The sequence below is a fragment of the Anolis sagrei genome, chromosome 3, assembly GCF_037176765.1.
Source record: "Anolis sagrei isolate rAnoSag1 chromosome 3, rAnoSag1.mat, whole genome shotgun sequence".
NCBI classification, from domain to species: domain Eukaryota; kingdom Metazoa; phylum Chordata; class Lepidosauria; order Squamata; family Dactyloidae; genus Anolis; species Anolis sagrei.
In genome coordinates this window covers 163,431,763-163,458,969 of record NC_090023.1, presented here as the reverse complement: position 1 = coordinate 163,458,969, position 27,207 = coordinate 163,431,763, and the positions used below count along the sequence as shown (strand labels likewise).

General features: G+C 36.6%; 1 protein-coding gene across 6 annotated transcripts in view; it reads left to right on the top strand.

Annotated features, from left to right (window-relative positions):
* Positions 1–26,802, top strand: part of CCSER2 (coiled-coil serine rich protein 2) — a 69,043-nt gene extending 42,241 nt beyond the window's left edge. For 2 of the 6 annotated variants that reach the window (XM_060768965.2, XM_060768964.2), the window contains exons 9-12: positions 1,001–1,099; positions 8,367–8,451; positions 13,829–13,868; positions 21,610–21,765. In XM_060768965.2, the coding sequence (XP_060624948.2) occupies positions 1,001–1,099; positions 8,367–8,451; positions 13,829–13,868; positions 21,610–21,673 (288 nt within the window). In that variant the 3' untranslated portion in view covers positions 21,674–21,765. Of the gene's footprint in view, positions 1–1,000; positions 1,100–8,366; positions 8,452–13,828; positions 13,869–14,207; positions 14,267–21,609 lie in introns of all 6 variants that reach the window. The other 4 variants (XM_060768962.2, XM_060768961.2, XM_067465645.1 and 1 more) reach the window with 3 other exon arrangements.
* Positions 26,803–27,207: the final 405 nt, after the last annotated feature.

Sequence of the window (27,207 nt, the reverse complement as noted above, 5' to 3'; positions counted from 1 at the left end):
TATGTATTCTGAATATGGAAGTGCAAAGTTTTTTTTAACAAACTTCTCTCAAATTTAGGCATTGAGATACAAGTTTAGCATATTATGGTGTCTAGTCACTTTACATTTGCTGCACACATGTAGTTTAAAAACACTTGTAGCAACTGTAAACTTGTAACATGGGGTGAGATTTGATTAGAATCACATTAACTGTATTGTAACATGAGCGAACATTAACATCCCACAGTAGGCCAAGCTTAGTCTCTTTCCATCCACTAGAAGGCAAAGACTTTTTTATTCACATGCTTTAGCTATTAATGGATTATTGCAAGAATTTTTTAATTGTGTGTATATGCTATACATTGTATTCATTTTATTATACATCAGATGTTTTAAAACTGTTATCAGTTAGCACTGGTTTTAATAGGATAATTTATTAATTTTGAGAGCCTGTGTAGTGGTTTGAGGGATGGGCTACAACTCTGAAGACCAGGTTTCAGTTGCAGAAGCCCATTGTGTGACCTTGGGCCAGTCACACTCCCAGCCTCAGAAAAAGGCAAAGCCAACCCCCGCTTCTGAATAGATCTTGCCAAGAAAACCATTTGAGTTGCCATAAGTTGGAACAGACTTGAAGGCACAAGTCTTAGTATACTCGTTTTTTCCCCCTTTCTTTTGGGAGAGTGATTTTATATATGTGTTTGTGTGTGAAGGCTAAAATTTAATCTTCAAACATGCAACTGAACTAATTTGGACAGAGAGATACTGGATTTCAACCATTAGCGAACATTTGGACATTTTTCATGTTGTTGACTAAGAATTGCCCAGGTGCTTATGAATGATTGGGGTAGATTTATTCCGGGAGACTGTAAGAATTACAGACATTTTTCACTGCTTTTACATACACTTCACATTTGATTAAGTACTTGTACTGCAGTCTATGTAACTCAGCTTTTGGATCTAAATATCAGATGTATGTCTTATCCATATTCATTGACTATCTGTCTTTTCTGTGTGCATAAAGTCCACAAGATGTAACTGCAGCAACGACAGCAAGCGGACTGAAAGGGCTATGTGTACGTTTGCTGACAAATTCACACAGACATCCTGGAGAAAAAGTGCTGTGAGTAGTTGATCCAATTTTCTGTGCAGATCCATTTTTATGTTCATCTTCTCAAATTATTCCCATCTTTTTTTTTTAATCAATCTTATATAATTTTTTTTTTTTTGCTTAAACCCAGGAAGGGGAATGTGTTTTCATGATTTGTCACTACAGTTTTCATGAATTGTCATTGTTAGATTGGTGATAAGACTGACAGCAGTCCAGCTTCTGGAAGGCCACTCTTTCTCAAATTTGTCCTTAGAATCTTACAGAAATTATTACAGCAAGATGTACTACTTCAAGAGTGCTGATATCTTGTCTGGAAATTACTTTCTAATTCTGGAATTTATTACTATATTGAAAGCAGTATTCTTTGCAAATATGATGAATACTGATTAGAACATTATCGCTTATCAGTATTTGTAGAGTTGGAGTGCACATGTAACAGAATGAAATCTATACATATTAGCAAACTGAAATAATTTCCTTTCCCTGTCTGTATTTCTTTAAAATCAGCAATGCTGTTTACCCCTCCCAGTTGCAATCCCTCAAAGAAACAGATCCTCTCCTTCTCTTTAAGTACATTGCCTTTATGCATTTTGAAAAGGAGAGGAAAATATTTGCTTGTTCCATGTCCCTGGCTTTTTTCCTCGACATGGGTTGTATCAAAATCTATAAATTTTGCCTCAAAACCTGCCCTTGACTTAAATATGAGTCCATCTTATATTATACATGTGTATATATGATGATTGCACAGCTTTTTAATGGCAACTTTAAAATTCAGAACATTTAAAATAGTTGGTGGCCATTACAATAGAGTCCTAAATTATGGAGTTTACTGTTTGTTTGTTTGTTTGTTTTTTAATAGCAGATGTACGTCATGTACTTCAAGACTAGGTAAATGCTGCAAGTGACACGGGCATTATGTGGATTTGTTTTGCTTCTGGGAAATGGATCAGCACACCTAGTCTTGATATAGTTAAGCTTGTAGCCTTGTTGACCTGTACTGCTGGCTGCTTAATTGCTCAGCAAAAAGAGGGGAAAGCCCTCTGAAACATTTGCTCTAAAATAATGTGTTGCTGTGTGACTTCTAATAAAATATGAGCCTAATTGTTCAATACAACATTCAGAATTGGAAGATCATCAGTACCATTTCCAAGATTTGTTAGCAAATACTGCTTTGTCGTCCCCCGTCCCCCCCCTTTTGTTTTGTTTGTTTCTTTCCTTTATGGACTAGAAACCATACTTGGTGCAGGGATATGTAATTTCTGTGAACCAGTTTATAAACAAAATAACATTTTTCCTTGTTCAATTTCTGTTAAATTCTGTTTTAATTGGTTTTTAATATAAAACTTCTTCATTATTGCTCTCCTCTCCCTTCTCTGATAATCATAGACACCTATCTGTAACTATGGCCAACTCTATAAAATGCAGTTCACTCACACGTGGCACGCAGGACAATAATGGAACAAGTATATGCCCAGAGGCAAGACAAACTCATAAAAAGTGCAGTGAATCTGGAATGGATCTTAGTTATCCAATATAATATGAAAAAATACATAATCATTCCTTAGAATCTCAGCTTCTTTTGTGGTTGTTTGTGTTTATATCTTTGGTGAAAAATAGATAACACAGTACAATATGGTTGTGCTGAAGCTTCTTTTTGAAAGCAAATGATATGATTAAAGTAAATATAGAAACACTTGAAGTTGAGATTTTAACTGTTCTTGAACTTTTTAATTTGAATATTATTTGGAAGAAAATATAAGTGAGCCAAACAAGTTTAGCAATGAATTTTGTAGAATGCTATCCTTTATTTCACCTCTTTTTTATCATCTGGGATAGTGAATTTGTACCTATTCAGATAATTTATTTAATTGATATTTTGAGACCCTTATGTTGAAGGCAACCTTTAGAACCTTCTCTCCTTCTTCTTCTCTCTTAGTGTTATGTGAAGTCTGAGAGATTTTATTTTGTGTGAAGTTGTGTTTATGAACAAACAAAACTGTTGTCCAAGCATTAAAAATGGACAGGCATGATTTATACTTGTACTACTAAATGTCATTTTTATAATTCTTAATACAATTGTATAGTTGTGCTTAAAAGAAATAATATATGCACACATATAAGCTTGAAAGTAAATTGTAGAAGGCCTATAAAACGAAGTAATAATAGGCCATATATAAGCTCCATAAAATCTGATGTGGGCCTCCATTTGCAGGACAAGCATAATCACCCTTAATCCTCATTTTGTTTGCACCATCTTTCCTGAGCTGTACTCTATTGCTTCTAGATATATCTGCTGCTATCTTTTTCACATACACACACACAGACACACACACGTTAGGATACATTAATTGTATACCAGGTGAAAAAAAATGTTTGACCTCATTTTGATCACCCTTTTATCTATTCTTTAAAATTCGAATGCAGTGTTGCTTTAGAAAAATCCCATTTAGAAATATAAATACTAAATTATGTATTACAGTATTTATGTCCCATTGTTTGGGGCAAAATGGCTTACAAACAATTAAACTCAAAAACAATATTTAAGACGTGAATGATTTTGGTTTCACCAAACTAATTCTGCTAGGAGATATATATATGTATGTATGTATATATATATATAAAGCCCGTTTTATCAGAAGAGTATCCTGACACTATTTCAACTATATTTTGGCTCTAGATGTGTGTCAAGGCATACCCTTGAGTATTTTTATTATCTATCAGGATGATCTTTGATAGGATAGGATCTTGTATGATTTAGTTTTACTAGGACTCCCGATATCTACTGTTAGAAACTATTTTTTATCCAGAAAGTCTCCTGGGTGTTCCAGGGTGTTTTGCTGCCTTTAGAACTGATGATCCTGTAGATACCTTGTTGACCTGTGCAATGGAGAGGTGATCCACAGCTATGATTACTGTAGCAAGCCCTTTAGTTTAAATGGAAAGCATGGACTTACTGGTTTTCTGACAAACTCAAGGCAGCAAAGTACTTCTAGAGTAACAGTGGAAAAAAATATGGGGAAATATAATTAAACACAGCCAAAAGTGCATGTTAAGACTCATGCTGCAGTGATTACAACAACATAGAAACTGGTCTTTGTTGCTTCATTGTATCAGCTGAATTTAATCCAGTACAGCTTTTGTAAACAATCAGCGATTACATTCTAGATAAGACTGGGATTCACATGATTTTCCATTGTTGTTAGACTGCAATTCCCGTGACTTTTGTAGCACATAGCTACCCGTAGTTGTATGGAATGCTGAGAATAAACACTTACAATTTTAAAAGGGTTGTATGATCCCTAGCCCATTCAAATCCTTAGTGTAATGAGGAGCTGCTCTCAGACACTTTCAGTGATGAACTGGCAAAATATTTTTGACATAATCAATTGTTTCTCTTTCTGAATGGTTTTCACTTTAAGACTACACTCTGGGAGGTATCTATGACAAACACTTGTCCAGTTTAATGGATTCATTTCACTTTGTTCAGCCTGATGGTGGAAAAATTAGTAGGAGAAAGAAGACGGCTTTTTTCCTGTACATCAGAGATGTTTGTAGAAGGATGCACAGTGAAGTGGTGGAGGTTGGGAATGCTTTTTGAAAGTAACTTCTTTTAAGGAAGCAGTTTGAAAAAGCCTTTACTGGACCACACCACTTTAGATAGCTATAATCTAGTTTCTAATCTTCTATCTATCTATCTATCTATCTATTTATTTATTTATTTATATTTCAAACTTATATGCCCCCACGCCCCTAGGGCTCGGAGTGGCTTACAAGAACAAACTAAAATCTAACACAAACAACATATCAAAGATCAAAAGCCTGTCGAAACAAATATGTCTTACAAAAATAAGGACTTATGGCAAATGGTCGCATCACATCTCCAGACTTTTTTAGGGTAAAATTGATGGATCCATTGCAGTTTGAATTTGGGTGTTGATGAATAAATTAAGGGTCAGTTTTGATAAGACACCAGTACTGCTGTAGAGGAGAAAAAACAGGCTGGAATTGTGCTCACAACCTTTTCTGGATGCAAAAAGTTGAGATTTGTGCTGTTAGACTCTAGGATTATAGTTGTCCCTCCATTTTCATGGAAGGCATGGGCACAGTTCCTTCACAAAAGTGGAAAAACTACAAATAATTCTGGGGAAGCGGTAATTGGGTGCCATTGCTGTGGTCCCTGGAGTGATGGTTGGGGAGAGCTGGCTCCACTTTCCACTTCACTGATCTTGCAGAAATTGGCTGCTTTTTCCCTTCCTACATGGCATGAGTCTTTCCTGGTCATTCCACAGATATATAAACCCATTTTTCCTAGTTCCCACAGATCTCATTACCTCTGAGGATGCTTGCCATAGATGCAGGCGAAACGTCAGGAGAAAAATTGCCTCCAGAACATGGCCATATAGCCCGGAAAAACCTACAACAACCCACAGTCTTTCCTTTGCCCGGGCAAAGGAAAGGAAGATACTGAAAGGACTAGAAACATGGAGCAAAATGGAAGAGGAGGAGGAGTAACTGGCCCTGATGGATCTGTGTTTCTCTCCCCCCCCCCCCCCACCCCCAATACTCCTATTTCTTTGTTCAAGGGGAAGAGAGATTCATGAAAAACAGAAAGAGGAGCATGAGGCCAGCTCCTCCTCTTGTCTATGTGTCTCTATTTTATCTGAAAAAGGAAGGATGATACCAGACAGAACAGATACTTGTAGCAGATACATTTCCCGAACAGCTCTGAATTTCATCTCCTGAGGATTGCGCTGCTATGTGAATATTCACATGGCAGCCCTCACTTCAGGAATCAGTGCTATTTCCGACTAGTGAATAATCAAAATTATGAATGTGAAACCCACAAAAGTGGAGGTCCACAACTGTACTTCTATCAGTCCACAGGGCTGCTGTGACCAGGAGTGTCTTTTCCTAGCTCCTATTGATGTGCCAGTTCTTCTCCCTAGAAAAAGCACATCAGTGCCAATAGTTCATGTTTTAATTACCAGTCTTTCTAGGCCGCCCTTGAAAACAAATAGCAGGAATTCCATAGCCTCCTTGTCATCATTTGGTAAAGGGAGGTAGAGCTGGGTATCATTTCTCAAATGCCTACTCTCTGAATCACTGTTGTTGCAACTTTCCATACGCAACCAGAGGAGCAGATATAGGTTGAGTATCCCTTATTGGAAATGTTTGGGACTAGAAGTGCTTTGGATTTCTGATATATATATTTTTATTTTGGAATGTTTGCATATGCAGAATTTATATTTCATATTCATCTTATACACATAGCTGGAAGATAATTTTGTACACAATACTTTAAATATTTTTGTGCATGAAACAAAGTTTGTATATATTGAACCATCAAAAAACTTTCTCAGCCACCAATGTGGACAATTTTGGATTTTGAAGCATTTTTGATTCCTAGATAAGGAATACTCAACCTGTATTTGCAAAACCCATTACTATATTTGTCATCTGTTCCACTGATCATTGTACTGATACATACTTTTCAAAAGTACTACCAAGTTTTAAAAATGACTTCAGGTAATGTCACTGAATGTTTTGTGTCATGTTTAAGGGTACTTACTATGTATATGTTCCATACATGTAGGATTGATTTTCTCATCTTTACGATTCCTCATCAAATCAACACACATATACCATCTAAACTTTTTTTGTTGCACATTCACAAAATCATATTCCCATTTCATTGAAGCTGCAGTCCCATGTATATATATTGGAAGTAAATCTCACTGAACACACTAGATATTATGCCTGAATAAAATGTGAAACAGCAGCAAAAAAAACTTTATTTGAAAATTCAACAATTTGAAAGATATCGGAAACCCCACAGAACTACCTCTCTCTTGTTATTTTCTTGTGATTACTTGCTTATTATTGTGCAGAGCTATTGTTTCATATAATATGAATGCAAAATATAGTTCAGAATGTAGGTATAATATTTTTGATTTAGCACAACTCACTGGGAAAATGTGTCTGCGTGTGCTCACTTGCATGTTTATGTCTTCCAAGTCACCTGTCAACTTATGATGTCCTCATGAATGTCTTAGGGCTTTTTCAGCAAGGAATATTCAGAGGTGGTTTTGCAGTTCCTTCTAGAGTACCTGGTATTTCTTGGTTGAAATGTCCCTCCAGTATTTAGGGAATTGAATGCTGGAATGCCAGATTTCTCCACAACCCACTGGGCTTTCAGACTCTAATTGACTAAAGTTTACAGCACCTACTCCCATGTCAATCTTCTTGGATGCAACTATCATCTACTGCTATTCTTCTTCAGGTCTCTTTGTGTCTATTTAGAAGTCAAGTTGACCTTAATTAGCATTATAAAAAATCCTAATATCTATGCAATTTTGTGCCTCCCCCGCCCCCCTAAGAATTTAAATTATTTTCCCTTTTAAGGTATAGGCAATTAATTTAAAATTAATTTAAAAGCAACAGGCAGTATTATTTTTAAAATCAGATTTATCTGGAAATGGAGCATTTTCCTTATCATAATTTCTAATTGAATTTGAATGCTCTGGAGTACTGTTCTGATCATTTGAAAGAAATCACTTTTCTTTTAAGGTAGGTTTTACTTCAGATTTGTAGAGAAAATCTCAGATTAAACTTGTTACTTTATACTTCAACAGTAGTTTATTTCTGATAAGTTATTGGTGAGTAAATGTCAAAACAATCTTAAAGCAAAACAATCTCAAAGTGAATCATTTGGTGCAGATGTAGAATCACTGATATAGTTCTATTCTTGTCAAAGAGTCTAAAAACAAAACATTGTATGATTAGAATTTTTGAACAACAGAAATATTGTTTGGCTTAGAAATTAAGGAACAACATAGCTCCTGTTAAAATAACTGTTAGGTCATGTGTTGTTATTCACATGTATGAAAGAAGCCTTTCAGAGAAGCCTGTCCTATTTAAAATGTGGCTTTTAAACAAATTGATAAACAATTTACTTACTTTTACAAGGTGTTAAATATGGATTTAACGGTTATTTTCTTGCTTTTCGGCATAGAATTGCACTTGGGAAATCTGTTTTGAATGCATAAACCAGTATTCCCTTCTAATATTTTTTCTAGAGGATGTTTTCCAGAAAACTGATTTATATAGTGCAAAGCTTCTCTGTCTACCTTTTGGATAACTTTGCAGATCTTTTGAGTAATTCTCGGTGACCTGGTTCAAAAGGGTTTCTTGTTAACGAAGGAAAATGTGGCTTTTTGGTGCTGTTTTTTCCCCATTTCCTTTTTATATTATTTTTTCTCCCCCATCTTTCTCTGCACAGGGTGGGTATTCTGCTCCTTCCTTCTCTCCCTGGCAGGGCTCCTTCCAGGGCATCCCTCGGACTCTTCCATCGCAACGCAGACAGAGTGAGTCTGTACTTCTCACTCATATCCCTCACTGTGCTCCGATAGCAATTTCCCCTTTGCACGCACTGTCCATTGTGTAGCATTCTGCTCTTTCAAGCAAAACACATACAGCACATGCTGGTCTGTGGCCTAACGCCAGTCCCTCTTTTACTTACAAGATAACTGCAACTTACAGCTCTATGGAAACCAGTTTCCATAATAGATCTTAAAATCTGAAAGCTTTATTTCATCTATCCTGCAATACGTACCTCGCTTGTTTTGTTTCTCCCCCTTTCCCTTGGCTTTTCAAAGTGTGTGTTTGTTACGTTCATTCACGTTGTTGGCATGTGCTTTCATACAAATATATTTGCATATTTGTGGTGATGTTTTTCAGTAAAATCATACTTTGATAACAGTATATGACACATTGTTTCCTTTGTAAAATTAGTGTTTTGTTTCAGCTGTATGGTTTTCTTAGAGGTGTCCTCCTCAACAATGTGTCTAGAAAGCTGCCTAACAAACTAAGGAACAAGTGGCTTTTCCAGCAAAGCATGATGTATTAATATCACTCTTTAATTAGCAGCGTGAACTAAAAAATTGGTTATTTGTATTGCTTTTAATACACAACACGAAACATTATTTTTGCTGATTTGTACTGTACTGAAATAGGTACTAGAAAATCAGTATGCCTTTGTTTTTGTGGGTTAATTTCTTAAATAATTGAAGAAAATGGGTAAAGTGAAAGAAGTATTTATACAAACATCTTGATGTGTTAATGGTTGATACAGTTTTAAAGTAGCAGTACTCCCAAAGGCTGATTTACAAAGCAAAAAAATTTAAAAAGAAAAACCTATGTAATAGCATTCCATTTTTAGCTGTGTAAGAATTTTCCCTTTATTGTTTCAAATGCTGATAAAGGAACTCAATATGAACAAAAATTCAGGTCATTAGCAAAGTACTGCTAATGTGTTTATCCAAACTACAGTACCAGTGACCTATTTTCTATCCTATTTGTTTTCCATATTTAGGTGCATAGAGAGTAGTCAGGATGTCAAGAACAAATTAGTTTGGCTATTAATTGCAGGTTTTCTGGTAATATAGAAATATGTTAACTAGAAGGTAAGATAGGTTTTTATGTTGTCTACAAGATGAGCAAATACTGCATATATATGCACTAGCGTTCTACAGATTCAAGACAAACTGGATGCTTTTTTCTTTTTGTTTTGATTTGAACAGAATAAAAGCCTGCATCTGTATTAGTGTATAGAACTGTAGCTGCACAGCTGGATTTGTCCATATGTAGCTCTTGCTGTATTGTAGGCTAAAGACTACTGTATTTCAGGGAGGAAATTAGTCAGGGGACATCTCATCAGTTTCTTTTCTGTAATTCTAGAGTTCACAGAACAAGCTAGGACTTGTAGCCAGAGAATTTTAAAAGCAAAGTGGAGGTCTTCACACATCTCAGGATACTTTCAATAGCTGTTGTTCAATAGCAAATTTTAGTTGTTTTTTTTTTTAAAAAAAAAAACCCAAAAAACAAAAAACTATTTGTAGTAAAGCTGTACTTTTCAAGGAAGGAAAATCAATTTTCTATTTGCTGTTTGAGGTAGAACTACTGAGGTTGGGTTGTTGTAGGTTTTTTCAGGCTATATGGCCATGGTCTAGAGGCATTCTCTCCTGACGTTTTGCCTGCATCTATGGCAAGCATCCTCAGAGGTAGTGAGGACCTCACTACCTCAGAGGATGCTTGCCATAGATGCAGGCGAAACATCAGGAGAGAATGCCTCTAGACTATGGCCATATAGCCCGAAAAAACCTACAACAACCCAGTGATCCTGGCCATGAAAACCTTCGACAATACACTACTGAGGTTGTTAAAATTATCTACATTCCGATGCAGTAGTAGATAGAAGACTTTTATTATTACTTAAAGTTCCTGGACCAGCTTATGTATAATTAGTATGAGGCATCTCCTGCGTGCAGTTCAACAAGATACATCTTTTAGAAAGAAAGAAAGAAAGAAAGAAAGAAAGAAAGAGAATGAGGTGAGAGTGAAATACAGTAGTAGAAAACAGTGATCTGCTCAGATGCTGGCCAGTTAACAATTAAGCTTTAAAAATATTTCCATCACTGGAAGGTCTTTCTGGTACCATCATTTTAATGTCACTGTGAAGAGGAAGAATTCCCTTATCTTTTATCACTGATCAGAAATAAAGGTAGGATACATACTGGAAAACTTGATAAGGACCTCTTCTGCTCTTTATTTTAAAATGAGCATAGGACAGCTGTTAACCCGGAATCCCCAGCCAGGGTCTCAGTTCTCCCTTTCGTAATCCACTCCACCCTGCGAACACCTTGTCCAAGCTCAGAAACGTCTCCCTTGAGGGGAAGCGTCTCTCTCCGATTATTGGTTTGACAACCTACAGGCTCTGCAGTCCTTCAGGCACCAATCTGCCTGTAAGGAAGGAGCTATACACTCTATCGCAATAGGGACTGGCACTTGGAGAAGGCTCAGAGCACCCAGACAGCCTTCATCATGCCGCACCAGAAGTGCAATTATCTTCAGGAATACCAATGTATATGTGTTGTTCTAAGAGTATTATTTTTGGTTTCTACTTTAGATGTTATTAAATTTCCTAGAACAATGCCATTTTATTTAATGTGCTTTAACAGCTGATTCACAGTCTAAACTGTTAATAACAGGCCTCTGCAAACAGTTCTGGTGACTGGCTTTCATGATCTTGCATTAGAGATGCTTACACAGAACACCAGTGGTTGATTGTTCTGAGTACCACAGCTTTGAAACGCTTGTAGTGTAAGAATAGGAATGGCATGTTGCATCATCCATACAGAGTTTAACTCTTTTCTAGATTTATTTATTTATTTACTATGCTTCTATACCGCCATTCTCAGCCCGAAGGTGACTCATGGCGGTTTACAAAATGGCACAATTTGATGCCCACAACAGTACAAAAATAATTTAAACATTTAAAACATTTAACACAGGTAAAATTCATTACAATTAACATCAGTAACACAATAAAACCCATAAGTCCTCCGCATTTCATTACCAGTCATTATCCAGTCACATTGTCCAACCATTCCGAGATCAGAGTTTAATAGCTACACTGCGTTTGGAAAGGCCTGCTCATATAGCCAGGTTTTAACTTTTTTGCGAAACGTTAAGAGAGTGGGGGCTGATCTAATGTCCCTGTGGAGGGCATTCCACAACCAAGGGGCCATCGCTGAGAAGGCCCTATCCCTTGTCCCTGCCAATTGAGACTGTGAAGATAGCAGGGCCGAGAGCAGGGCCTCCCCAGAAGATCTTAAATTGCTAGAGGATTCATAAGGAGAGATACGTTCGGACAGGTAAGCAGGACCAGAACCGTTTAGGGCTTTATAGGCTCAAGTCAGCACTTTGAATTGTGCTCGGTAGCAAATTGGCAGCCAGTGGAGCTGGCGCAACAGGGGAGTTGTATGCTCCCTGGGCGCCGCTCCTGTTAGCAACCTGGCTGCTGCCCGTTGGACCATTTGGAGCTTCCAAACAGTCTTCAAAAGCAAGCCCACGTAGAGAACGTTGCAGTAGTCTATACGGGATGTAACCAGAGCATGGACCACTGTGGCCAAGTCAGACTTCCCAAGGAACGGGTGCAGCTGGTGGACAAGTTTTAGTTGTGCAAAACTCTCCCGGCCACCACCAAGACCTGGGGTTCCAGGCTCAGTTATGAATCCAGAATTATTCCCAAACTGCGAACCTGCAGCCCAGAATTGTGAGGAAACAAAAGAACTAATGAGTTCTTAAAAGAACTCATATGAAAATATTAGAAGAATGAGTTAGCCATTATTTTATCATGAGTGGGATTCACAGTGCGGTCCCATAAACATTTATTAGAAGCCCCGTTGATTTCCATGGATTTATTTCTGTGTGACTGTAGGTCTGTAGCCTTGGTGGATATGAATAAGTCCTATTAAATGCAGTAGCAGTTCTTAATGAACATGCATAGGACTGGACTGCATTTCTGGTACTTCAAAGAAGTGCACCTCTGCATTAGAAAATTATTAATGTTGTTTATAGCAAATGAGAGTACATACTGAAGAGATTAAGCATAGGAGTTTCACACTCTACACTGTGTGCTTAGAGTCCATTAAGTGTCCACTGAATGTTCAAAGTCCATTAAGATCATTAGCTTGATTGAACTAGAATATACCATATGGGAGAATTCTAGCAGTATTAATTGCACCACAAAAGCAAGCTATTTGTTAGGACCATAGTAGTTTGAATATCATCTTTGCTGCATTTACTCAGCCAGAAAGTGGACAAAGTTGTGTTGCTGCAGCCAATGCTATAGCAGCATCACCATCAAAATAGTTTATTATATGGGCTCAAGGCCATGACAAAAAAGCTCCACAAGCATAGTACCGTCTGTGGTCTAGAGCAGGGGTCCTCAAACTAAGGCCCAAGGGCCAGATACAGCCCTCCAAGGTCATTTACCCTGCCCTCGCTCAGCGTCAACCTAAGTCTGAAACAACTTGAAAGCACAAATAACAACAATCCTATTTCATCAGCCAAAAGCAGGCCCACACTTACCAATGAAATACTAATAAGTTTATATTTGTTAAAATTGTTCTTCATATTAATTATTGTATTGTTTTTAAATGGGTTTTTTTGCACAACAGATAAGATGTGTGCAGTGTTCATAGGAATTCATTCGTGTTTTTTTTTCAAATTATAATCTGGCCCTCCAACAGTTTGAGGGACTGTGACCTGGCCCTCTATTTAAAAAGTTTGAGGACCCCTGGTATAGAGCATGGTAAATAAAATATTTTAGCTACTCAAACCCATTTGACATGAAGAATCAGAGGTGTGCTTTTTCAGTCTCTTTGAAACTATTGTGATGTCTGGAGATAAAATGATGTAAGCAGGTAAAAGAAATTTGACATAATTGCTATATTTAAAATTATTTTAGAAGATTGTGAATGTGGAGATATTCTTTCCCACTTGGGAAAAAACTCTCAGGCGGAATATAGCTTGTAAAAATGTTGATGAGGCAGTATGATAGATTTTGGACATGTACAATTAGATGACAGTTTGTTGAGGATCTATGGATATGGAGTCCTACTGATCAAAAGTAAATGTAAATGCTGATATCCTGTCAAAGGTGAGTAGAAATTTAAAATTTAAAATTTCTGGATATTTATCCTTCTAAAAGAGGAATACATATGCACATTGAAACAGAAGTTGGATAGATACATGTACCTCATCATGTAAATAAAATCATGTAAATGAAAGAGAGGGTACACTTTGGTCATGGCAATTGCTCATTGTTGTGTCTTAGTCCTCTGACATCATTGTCCTTGTCTTTTTCTTGTCTCTGCTTTCCATTTTGCTATTGGCAAGGAGTTGAGGAGTTAGTCCATTACTTCTATGATAAAGCGTGGTACAGTACAACTTCAGATTTCTTCCCATCTCCTCCTCCCACTTCTTCACTATTGTATTTGCTTCTTGCATGGTGCATGTATGTCAAAGTTTGCATGCAGCTTTCTCTTTTGCTCCATGCCTCACATACATATTTAGAGAAAAACTGCTCTGGAATTATTAAAATCAACGTCATTATTTCACTTCACGTATGATAAGTAAGATAATTGCCACAGTTTCCATGCTTATATTTTTTCTTCACCTTGGCGTCAAGCTATATGTGAAGCTGCAAGACATTTGAAATTATGGTTTACTGTGTCTTAAGTAGTGATTCTCTTCATTTAATTTTTTTACTTTTGAGCATTCCGCAACAACTCATGTAGAACGAATCTTCACGGGATGCTGCTATATTGTGGCAGGGTATGTTGGGTCTTTTTTAACTAGTGCATCTAGAGAAACCCAGTATTATATTCTAGAAGCTACAATTGTTGTAAAATTATTTTTGTTTGTAACATTGAGGGTGTAAAATATAATCAACTCATATTTCATATTTGTGCTAACAGACCTTCTCAGTTACACTACAGAAGCTATTTTAGGTACTCAGTGCATTTTACATATGTCACTTTTTACAACAGGAGCCCCCGGTGGCGCAGTGGGTTAAACCCCTGTGCCGGAAGGACTGAAGACCGACAGGTCGCAGGTTCGAATCCGGGGAGAGCGTGGATGAGCTCCCTCTATCAGCTCCAGCTCCTCATGCGGGGACATGAGAGAAGCTCCCACAAAGATGGTAAAACATCAAAACATCCGGGCATTCCCTGGATAATGTCCTTGCAGACAGCCAATTCTCTCACACTAGAAGCGACTTGCAGTTTCTCAAGTCGTTCCTGACACGACAAAGAAAAACTGTTTACAACATCCCTGTAAGAAGGCTTGTATATATCTATAGTTGTAATGCAAAAGAGATGTGATTGAAAGGGCTGTTACTACCCAATGAATGTATGCAGAAAATTACATTTGAACTGTGGTCTGTTTGGCTTATAGTTCATTCTCTCAAATGACCAAGCAAAACTGACTTCTCAAGCACTATATTAATGAAAATCTCCATCTAACTGTTTAACAAACAGCTATATGATTTCAGTTAAGTCTAGACATATTTTCTGTTAAACATCTTAAAGGTGAACATAAAGCATCTTAAAGGTGAACATAAAGCACATAAAACAACCAACTAAAATTCCCTCAACCTTAACTTTTGGTGGATATTTTCAGATTTTCAGTTACAGTTTTTCTGTTTGCTGCTTTGGCATCATTTGTGGCCCTGTGTTGTTTTTCCTTCAGTGATTCTAACTAGTCGAGTGAAACAAAGTAATTATGATGCTGTGGATTTACATAACAAATCTCATTTGCTTTTGGAGCAGTGTGGTGAGAGTAACAAAACTGCATCACACTTTTGTTTGTTCTAAGGAGGCAACTTGAGAGCTGCTGTTAGACATGGTTTCCAATTAAATGAACATCATCTGCGCATAAATTGATTTCACATTCAGTTTTATTTTCTTCTAATTCAAAGAAAGTTTTTTCACAGAGTTTGTTTATGTTTGTACCAGTTAAATTCCAATCCTTTGTCCAACAGTTTCTGTTAATCCTTTTCAAAACCAATTAGATTTCTATATCTTGTCCATTTTCATTTTTTATCTTCTCTAATTTATACAATGCCACTTATTATCTAGTTTTGTTTTATTTTGCCACACCACCAATAACAATACCAATCAAATCTAAGGTTGTGACCTTCAAATTGCAGAAGTCTATTATTTGCCAGTAAAGAAAAACTTGCAAAATATAATTTCCAGGTCAGCTATTCCAAGACCCAAGTCTTTTTTTTTTTTGACTGCTTGAGGAATCTTAAATTTAATCCTTGTTTGTTTTACCTTGTCATATAAATATTGAGAAGTCTTTTTGCCAATTTTTGAAAGGAAGATTGTTTATAGAAATTGGAAAAGATATTACTTTTTATTGCTGATATTCTTTCTAATAGAGATTGAGACTTTACCGGTTACGCAAATCTTTTATATCTTTCTACATCTTTTCAAAATTTTCTTGGAATAAAGTTGTTTTCATTTTAATAAGTTTATTTCAATTAGTCTATTCCTAAATATTTTACTCTCTTTACCATTTTGTATCCAGACAGCTCTCCAACTGTAGGACTCCTTTTTGTTGTATTCTTTATTTTGTATTTGATAAAGGAATGAATTATAAGTTACTAGATAGTTACAAAAAATACTTTCAGGAGCAAAGAAAGTAACCAAGTTGCAACTCCAGCTAGATTTCTTTCTGCTCTCATTTATACTGTTTTTTTAGCATTAACTTGTGTTATCGCAGCTGTCTGTTCCCTAATACATCATAAGTCAGGAGCCAGAGGGACAAAATATAGCTATTCACAGCGGTAATTTAAGCAGGAAAAAGCAAAGGGGCAGGTGCTGAGTGCCTGAATGACAACTGTTTGTCCTCTCTGTAGTTTTCTCAAAAAAGTTAGATTTCTAAGTGTTTGTACAGAAAGTTTGAAAAAATGCATTCCTATGTACTTCGCTTCTATTTGGATCCATGTACTTGCCCCCTTTCTTCTCACTGCTTCATGTTCTTTCATCAGGCACTATGCCAGAACAAGATGTTTACCTCCAAATAGATTTCAGAATAGTGTTGATCAGTCCCGTAACCAGGATTTCGTTTCTGGGGGCGGGGGGGGGGGTGAATTTTTTTCAGGGGGGGTTTCGGGGGGCCTGAGTTTCGGGGGGGGGGCTGAGTCTGAGTGAAAGAGAGTCTAGCCTAGCAAACCTTTTGTATCATTACCCCAATACCCCCATGCATATGGTATATATTGAGTATGGTGATCAGATCATGATATGAATAAACATAACAGTTTAAATAATGCACTAGTAAGGCCTTTTCGCAAACCACCATGAGAATTTCAGGGGGGGGGGGCTGAAGCCCCTCAAGCCCCCCCAGGCTACATGCCTGGTGTTGATATTCAATGTTTCCTGCCTTTTCCCCAATACTTGGTTTCCAAGGGATCTAACAAAAATAAAAATATAGTTAAAATTACTTATAATGCAAGAAGTAAATAAAATACAAAAAGTTTTTGTGCAAATGTATTCCAATTATCTATAATATTAAAATGATTTAAAACAAAGTAATAAAACGTACAATTGACTCTCAGTTAACCAGCACCCATGGGGGATAAATGTAGTTTTTGGTTGCTTGAGAATTACTATTAAAAATAGACCTAATGCAATATCGCATACTATACCATATCGTAAACTCTGTCTGACTTGATATTAATATTGAAAAACAGTTTAACTCAAAAAACTCTTATCTCAAAATGAATGTTGCTATTGAAATGCTATTCCATTCCGGCCCATCAAACACCCCCCCCCCCCCCATTTTTGCTACGTGTTTTAAAATAAGAAAATGTACTTTGTAAATAATAAATGATTATATATGCACATTCACATGGGACATTGAAAAAAAGATCAACTTTAAAATGGTAGAAGCACAAAGTTGTGGCGAGGAAGCACATGTGAAGCAACAAATTGTGTTAGCCAGTATAACAAGGCAAAATCTGCACATTCATATGGAACACTAAAAAAGCAATATCTTCTTTAAAATGATCCAAAACTTTTGGATGACACTAGTCTGGAAAAAACTCTGGTTCAGTCTGACTAATAGTTACTTTGGATTGTCTGTAGAAGTGAAGGCATCAGACACACCTCAGGAAATTGGAAGTTTATCTTGAGTTGCTTAAAGATGTAAATACATGAATATTGTTCCCTTTCCTATTGGGAAAAATGTGATGTATAAGAAGTAGTAATATAAGAGCATGTTTGAGTAGTGTATTGCCCATCTGGTCGAGGTTCAAAAACAATGTATTATATTGGGTTGTTGTAGGTTTTTTTGGGCTATATGGCCATGGTCTAGAGGCATTCTCTCCTGACGTTTCGCTTGCATCTGTGGCAAGCATCCTCAGAGGTAGTGAGGTCTGTTGGAACTAGGAAAATAGGTTTATATATCTGTGGAATGACCAGGGTGGGACAAAGGACTCTTGTCTGCATTATATGCAGACAAGCATTATATTGTAGATTGAATTTGTTTTCTATTCCTTTTGAAACAGCTTTACATATCTGATAAAATACAGGTGGGGGAGGTGAAGCTTTGAGATTTACAACTCTTTTTAAGAAGTGAGTACAGGAGGTCAGAAGGATTATATATGACAGGGTTCAGGAAATAATATGGGACAGGAATAGGTGAGTCAGGTGGGCAATGGGAAAGAAAAATACTTGAAAAAATATCCTTATTGGGGTTTTCAGATACTTGAAAGGCCCCTTTCTCTCTTTTTTATCTCTTCGATTATTTTAATATTATTTTCATACCTACTGTTTAGGTTCAGATTGTGTTAAGTTCCTTTCTCTCTCATATATATATATATATATATATATATAGAGGTATTATTTTCCAGCAGAGTAAGCCAATATGTTGGTTGTTTCCCAATATGAAGCACGATGTCTTGCCATAGCAGGTTGATGGGCATAGTGAACTGTCTGACTGCAAGCAGGAATCCTGGTCAGGAGAGCTGAACCAATATCTTTATTCTAGGATGTCTGTTGTTGGTTTTGTGCACCTAAGTCATTTCTAACTTATGGCATCCCTAAGCTAGTTCATTCAGACTGTCACAGGGTTTTCTTGGAAAGATTTGTTCAGCAGCCTTTGCCTTTTTCTGAGATTGAGTATGATGTGCTCAACATCAGTCAGGGAGGTTCTATAGTCAAGCAGGGATTTTAACTCTTATTTTTCAAAGTCATAGTCCAACGTTTCAACCTCCATACCATGCTTGCTCTGTTCATTAGATTAAAGGTCAACAGAAAGGAGATTGACAAGCACAAAGAGAGCATTGTCTGAGTAGTGAAATAATGGGTCTTGTGTATGAACAGAGAAATAATCATGGTGTACATTAAAATACTATACATAAAATGTACAGTGTGTACATTTTTATGTACAGCATGAACATTTTTATGTATAGCATGCACATTTTTGCAGTACACATATATACAGAATACATTTTAATAAAAGCTTGGTATTAAAAGGCATCTCACTCATTCTAAATAAAGGCATCCTTAAACTGTGGCCCTCCAACTTCCAGAATTCCTGACCATTGAACAAGCTGACTGAGGCTTCTGGAAGTTGAAGGCCCAAACAGCTGGAGGGCCGCAGTTTGAGGATGCCTATTCTAAAGTATGCGAGGTTTTCCTGCATGTTCCCTCTTGCCTCAATTTTTACCATTTTTACCATGGGAGCAGGGTATTCCCTCTCCCCTTGCCCGAGGCCCGTAGCCAGGATTTCAAGTAGTCCAGTTTATTTTCCGAGTCCTTCAATGGTCTGACTGCCAGATGCTGAGTTTGTGCATAGGGAGAATTCTGTTGGGAATTTAAATTGCTGATTTGAGCACTTTTCCCTAATCTAGCTATCTGGTCACCTCTGTAAATGGTACCGTGCATCTAAACTTGCCCTTTATCCCCTGTACTTGCCAAAGAGTTCAGAATTCCTGCTATGTTCCAATGCCCTCTGCTCCTCCTTCCCTGTTTGAATATCCATCTGCTTTGGAATTTTGTATAAGCAATTACCTGTGCATGTGCTTTATTGTGTACCCATGTTCCTCTTTCCCGCTGCTTAATAATGTTACTAATTTATGGTGGATGTTGTTTTCTATGCTTTATAAAATCTAAATTTTCTGGAAAATGCTACATTTTTGTCTCTGCAAATTGTGGTATTCCCCCTCCCCTTGCCCCAGGCCCGTAGCCAGGATTTCGATTTGGGGGGGGGCTGAGTTTGTTTCGGGTGGGGGGGCTGAGTCTGAGTGAAAGAGGGTCTACCCTAGCAAAACTTTTGTATTGTTACCCCAATAACCCCATGCATATGGGATATATTGAGTATAGTGATCAGATCATGATATGAATAAACATAGCAGTTTAAATAATGCACCAGTAAGGTCTTTTCACGAACCACCATGAGAATTTGGGGGGGGGGCTGAAGCCCCTCAAGCCCCCCCCCCCCCCCCCGGCTACATGCCTGCCTTGCCCCCAAAGTCACCCACCTACAACTCTCTCCAGATAGAATCAACATATTAATAGTAGTAAATATATTCATTTCAATTGATAATTCCTAAATGAACATAGTCTTATATCTGCCACTGTAATACCATGATTTCACTTACGATTATGAGCCACATTTACTATTTCTTGACATATTTCAGTCTATGTAGTGCTCTAGAAAATCTGGAACTGATTGTATACCAGTTTCATTCTGTAGATCATATTTATATTTCTTGATTCATTAAACTTAAATCTTTAGTGGATAAATAAAAATAGTAGATAAAAGTGGATAAATAAAAGGGAGAATGAGTGTCAGTAATTCCTTTGGTACAATCTATATAAATAAAATGTAATGTTCATTTGTGGGATTAACATAACTCAAAAACCACTGGATGAATTGACACAAAATTTGGACACAGTACACCTCGGGCCAACGAGTGACCATCACTCATAAAAACTCTGAAAAACACAGCAGAAGAGACTTAAAAAGCAAAAAAACAAAGAAAAATGCATTAGAATATATGCTCAAAACCACATATATACACAAACATACATATATACACATATACACACACACAAAACACATATACACAGACTGGGCCACAGCAACGCGTGGCAGGGGACAGCTAGTTAAATATAAAATAAAGAGAACCTAATACTTTGTGTAGGCCACTGGTGCCAACTCCAAGTCTTGCCAAATGTCATAGACTTTGACATTTATCATTCCCAAGTGGTATGGCCAAGAAGCAGGAATTATGAGAGCTGTTGTCCAAAACTTTTGGATGACACTAGTCTGGAAAAAACTCTGGTTCAGTCTGACTAGTAGTACTTCAAAGTTTTAAGGAGAGATCTAACCCAAGCTGCGACCACTGATTGTGTAACCTGAGAAACTGGGTGAGTATAGGTCATTGTGTGCACATACTATTCATACCTTGTTTGTTTATACATTAAATGAATAGTGTATAACCACTCTTCAACTATGTATTTATAGTGTTTTCCAGGAAGTGGTGACTTTAGTGTAAAATCAGGAATTTCAGAATATACATTATATAAATAGTTATGCATTACCTTTATTAAAATCTATTTGAACTTGATAACCTAATTAGAGTAACCATATAATCAAGCCTTCAGTCCATCTCAACTTCTGATGAAAAGTATCTTTGAAATGCATTGTGAAATATTTCTAACTCAAATTTGTAAAATATGGGTTTTTTGTCCTCCAATGCTCAGAATTTCACCAATAGCTTTATCCTATGAATATTAACCAGAATGATAAAAGTAACTTCTCATTCATACTTACTCATTGTTACGTTGTCTTATTTGTGAAATTATTCTTTCTCAGTTGTTAAAACTTCTTTTAAAAATTACCCCGTTTTGGCAAAAATGCTTATTCAGGCTTCTTGTTAGTTTTTGCTACAGTTGTCAGTTAATGTCTTTGTGTTTCATAATTCATTTGGAATTGCTGGATTTTATTCCTTTGCTCTTGCACTGGTCTGGAATGTATTTTCACTTACCTTTGGTATGTAAACATGAATGTAGAAGTTGTGTTTCTAAGAACTATTACTGAGAAGTATTTATATTGATTGATTTTTAACCCTATCTCTTGATTTGCAACTTTCTCTCCTATAGCCTCAAATACTACAGCCTTCCAGTCTCCTTCCCCGTTTCACAGACCTCACCCAGGGAAAACTAACAAAAACATCACGCATCGCGGCCCACAGTGAACATCTCAATCAAGACGATCTGCAGCAGGGTGGCCAAGAATATCAACATGCTGCAAATGGCTCCTGTGCCAGTAGCCTAGATGAACTGAGCACTTTAAATACGCAGTTGAATGAAAAAATGTCAGAGGAAAATGCACATTCCGTCAAGAATGTTAAAATTAGAGAGAAACCTAAAGACCTGACTGATAGAAAAATAAATACACTACATTCTCATCCCTCTTTTTCATCATCAGCTATCAAAATGAATGCTCGAGGGGGGCAAACCAAACCAGTTCTAAAAACCAGTTGCTCACGGACTAACCAGGCTTTGCTGCCAAAGACTTCAAGAGCTACCAAACTCCCAAAGCAGAATGCTTTAGTGCCTCCTTCAGTACCTGTAGCAGAAGCAGCTTCTTCGAATAGCACCTTTGCTTCAAAAGATCCTGAGCTGCTGCGACCAAGTAGTGCAGCACAACCACAGTCTGTATCCAGTCAGTTTGATTTATGTAATAAGAGCCAGAGAAACTCCAAACTTCGTCCTCCTACCATTTCCTTTAAGCCCAAGCCAGTGACAAACCCAAAAGTCATGATGCCTCCTGAGCATCAGAACCCCTCATCACAGACAAACCACTCAAGACAAACGACGCAAGCGAAGGAAAATATACAACATCAAGATTCAAGTGTCCAACCTGGGGAACGTTTGAGTTCTAGTCGGCAGTCCCGCCTCCCTAAACCAAAGACATATTGAAAGTATAATTTTCATATGCACATTTCAATGTCCTGTATTATGAAGCTGCTTATCATCATCCGTTCTTCTCTTGGTTACGATCCTTCGTCAAAAACATATAACTATTAAAGACTGCATTTCCTCTGATTCCAACCTGTTCTGTTCCAATCACTCTTAATTTTGTGCCATCTAGAAATTCTTCAAAACATGGTCCATAAAGGCCTTTACCCACTAATTGCAGTGACCCTACCTTCCTTTAAAGATAGCTTGGCTTAATAGTAAAGTTTGCAATGATAACTGGTTGCCAGACCATTTCTATCAGTTGGACAGGCTGCTTTCTGGGAAATCTATTTATATTTATTTGGAACACTGAATAATAATAGGTGGCTAAGGCTACAGTTTTGGTTCTGATATATTTAATTATAAATGATGGAGAAAATATACAGAGCTGGTCTTTTTTATCTCTATCCTCAGCCATAATTCTGACTCTGTATCTCAGAAGCCTATGCAAAATGCTCCTATTTATAACAACACCCAACCCAAAACTTTCTAGAAAAATGTATATTTAGAGTTTGAGCTTTTTTTTTTTCATTTTGTTTTGGCCAGGGTGATCTCCAGACTGCTTTTTGCTTCTTTGATCTATATTCACTATTCACAAAATTTCACTGGGTGAAATGGATCTTGATTTTATTTAAGTATCAGTTCATTCATGTCTTGTATATAATCTGTAAAATGCTCCTGTGTTCTACAGGTATTGTGGTATAAAAAAACCTAATTTTTAGGATACATGTCCAAAATCCCTTTTTCATATAGACTCTTGTGAAATGGTATATGATGTAACTCTGGGAATAATGCTCCATATTGAAGATTTTGACACACATTCTTCCTTTTAGAGATTAACTTTATTACAACAGTATTAATTGATTTCTGTTGCTCCTGTGAGTCTCAAGGAGGCAACTCGAAATGTTTGCCATATGTTTTTTGTAATAAAAGTGTTTCCTTTAAAAGCTCCATAAAACATGCACACATTCTCTCTCAATCGCTTTCCCCCCATAATAGAAATGTTGTCTTTCAGTAATTAATATTACTGATTTTCTGATGAGTCTTTTAGAGATATTCTGTACTAAGAGCCTTGCAGTCAGATGGCACAAAGTGTAGATATAGGCCCACAAATCAAGCATGCATTGAAGTGTTGAAAGAAAAATAATCCAAAACAAAGCCAAACACAAATACCTTTTAAACATATATCTATATCATATTGTGATATCAGCTGGAGAAAAATTAGAAATGGCAATATCAAAATGCTGGTTTTTGTAGCGATAAATGAAGTTATTGTTGAGGACACTGTGATAGTGGAGTTGAGCCTTTGTTGGTCAACCAGTGATAAAAGAATTTAAGTTAGAGCATTTGTAGCTCTGACTCTTCTTAAGTCAAACATAGTTGCCTCTCTCAAAAGGGATGTTGAATATATATATAATATACACACCAAATTTAGTCCGTTAATGATAAGACTGAACTACCATTTGCTTTATAACACCTAAGTATCTACATGTCATTAAAATTTGCAAGGACATGCAGTAAAGTGTTCTTAGTTGCTGCTCTCAGCTGCACAATACTTTGCTCATGAATTACCATATGACTTGCAGAGTTCAGTTGCCTTAAAGTGATAACTGATGGGATAACGTAAAAGCTAAATTTTATAATGTACAGCTGTTTTCTATTGTAGCAGTACTCCTACAAATCTTGGATGTCAGTGAGATACAGACCAACTTACTGATTCATGTAGCATAACTAGGGCTGACTAAACCGAACTCTTTATACTGAGTATGTCTGTATAGATGTGATAGACTACTTGTTTAGAGCATGCAGTTCTGCCTCAGATGTTATGGCAGCTATTGTATCATTTTAAGTTTAAAAAAAGTATTTTTTTCATTCTGGTTGAAGTCAAGATGCAGATAAGGCCTTCCCCTTGATCAGATATAACAGAATCCCACAGTATATTACAGTTTTGTTCTTAAATATATTCCAATATGTCAACCACTGTATTTTTAAAGAGTTTTCATCAACTCACCCATTTAGATTCATCTTTCTAAAGAGAAATGTTTTATTGCCAAGTGTTTCAGGACTGATGTGATTAAATTTTGTTTCATCCTTAGTTTTGTTATGTCACTTTCAGTCACGCCTTACAGAGAATTAGAGAGAGAAATTGAACATTGTAATGTACATTGATGTCACAGGACAAGTTGAACTGACGAGCAGTTTTTGCAAAAGAGTTGTCACTTTCCTAAGGCAAGCAGTTGCAGCAAAACAATTTCTGAAACAAAGAAAATTTGTGTAAGTTTCGAGCCATGCACCTCTACTGGTTTTCAAGCTATATATCATATTAGTAAAATCACTTGATTGTGCACAAGAGTTAATGAAAAGGAAGCACTGGAGAAACAAGTTTTCTGATCCTTAGCAGTACGAATAGTACTTTATGAAAAACAAAGATTTTCCAAAGATAATTTTAGCATTGCAAACCATACCTTTCTTCAACTGTCAGACTGGCAAGCTGAGGATAACAAACTGATTGCATGTAAGGGTTAATAAGGGTAGCCTAAATGGTCTGTGCTCTAAACATACACATTTCATTTCTGGAAGGCTCATCACAAGCTGGAAATGATGGCTTTTACCATCATATCTTGGTCTAACTTTTTTAACAGGATGCACAAATTTCCCTGAAAATGCCAGTATTAAAGAAGTTGAAATGTATGTTTAGAAAGTTCAGAGGAAAAGACAAAAACTTTTAGTTAGGTTTATCAGAGGGTTTGTTACCATTTGTAGGAAGTTCTTTGTGAAATGTCAAACTTTCGATGAAGACTCTAAGAGGTGTAAGTGCATATTTCAATTAAAATGGACACTTACAGTGAAGAAATAGGATATAGTACTAGGAAGAACAATTATTTTAAATACCTATATTTAACAGTGGGGACTTGGTTTATATTTAGAATTTTAAGATTGTGCATTTTATCCTTTCTGGATTCTCCTGCATTATGCAATAACTCCTAAAGTATTAAACCAGTCCTTAAATGTGTATAATTAAAATACTGATCTTTTAACAATAGATGCAAAACTGGAGCAAAACTAATTTGCACTTTAAACTGTTAGCTCCATTGCTTGGAATTGTGCCTAAAATTAAAATAAATACCGGTGGTTGAATCAGTGAGACAATTTTCACTGATCATTGATGTTAGGGTTTGGGAGGTTTTTTTTTTTTTAATGAAAACCAACAACAGATGATGTAGTTCATGAAATACTTGTAGCTTCTTCTATTGTATGCTACGAGCTCTTCATTATCTCCCAACATGGTTCCATGATCACATGGCTTGGTTTCACGAAGGTTTGTTATACTAAGCAGCCAATTATATGGCATCCACAATCTACATAGTGTTTCTGAAAAATTGGGAACAATTTGAACGGAAAGAGAAATCATTGCCAGATACTTTATTTCGCAGAGGATTGTCCTTCATGTTTGTATTGTTTAGATCTAATTTTTGAAGTGTTGATAAGCCAATGTGCAATACTAACCTCCCTCCCTTCCCAAAAAAAAGAATGGTTGAGTGAATCATTTGTGTTACTCAACAGACCTTCAAGTGGTTCACAGACAAATATGTGGTACAGACTCCGAATCCAGCCACTGACCACATGAGTAGATTCCCCATCTCAAATACTGATTTTTATTTGTTATAATGCAGCTTAGATACTTGAATGGTGTTTGTGGTTTATTTTGTCCCTTGCATGTCACTCCATGTATATTCATGAAGACTTTCAAATATTGGTAGATGAGCATGCTTTGGGAGAAACAGACTTACCTTTTTGGCTTAACATCTATTTTTGGTAGAGATACATTTTACACCCTTTAAACTGGGTTTAAGTTCTGGAATGTCTGTCTTTCATCTGTTTTGCAGTGGTTCTCTGAACAATTGACAAACTCCAGCTGAAGATAAGCACTTCTGAGAGCTGTTGATTTTTAACAGGAGAGTTTGTTCTTGGTGAATATCAGTGGAACTTAAGTGCTTGACATTGGTAGATCATGCCCTGTTGACACATGATCATGGTTGTAGATGTATCTACAACCATGTTCTAGGAAAGTTTGAAAATATTTTGATCACTGCTGTGGTAAAGCTGCTCACTGCCTATGTTAATATCAAAAGCACCACAAAAATATTACCTGCAGTGTTAGTATTTGTCTTAAATTCAGTACTAGCTGCAAAGTATCCTTATTACATAATATTTCTTTGAAAAAAAATCTAAATAAATACTGTATATCAGAACTTGCTTGTAAAAATTTAAAAACTTGCATTGTAAAAATTCCTCAATGTTGCTTTAGTGAATAAAATTCATAATTCTAAATGTCTTTTGTCTTTATCTGCATCTGGATGTGTTTAAGAAAATTCTAGGTACTTCCAAGGATGGCTAATAATTTTGAAATCATGGAACAATTTTCTAGTGTTGTGAATGGAAATCTTTGACCTGCCAAACAAGTCTTTAACTCTGCAGTAGGCGATAAGCCAGATTGTAGTGTAGTTTTTCCCAGTTTCATCCACCAGGCTCAAAACATTATGTGAAGTAAGCATTTGCAGTATAGTTGATTTTGCCCAGGGGCACTCTTGAGGTGCTCTTGGGGGAAAATAGACCCTGACATATACGAGTTATAGTTACTGGGCTGTATAGCTCACCTACAATGAAAGAGCATTCTGAGCTCCACCAATGATGGAATTGAATCAAATATGGCACACAGAAATATGGCACACATAC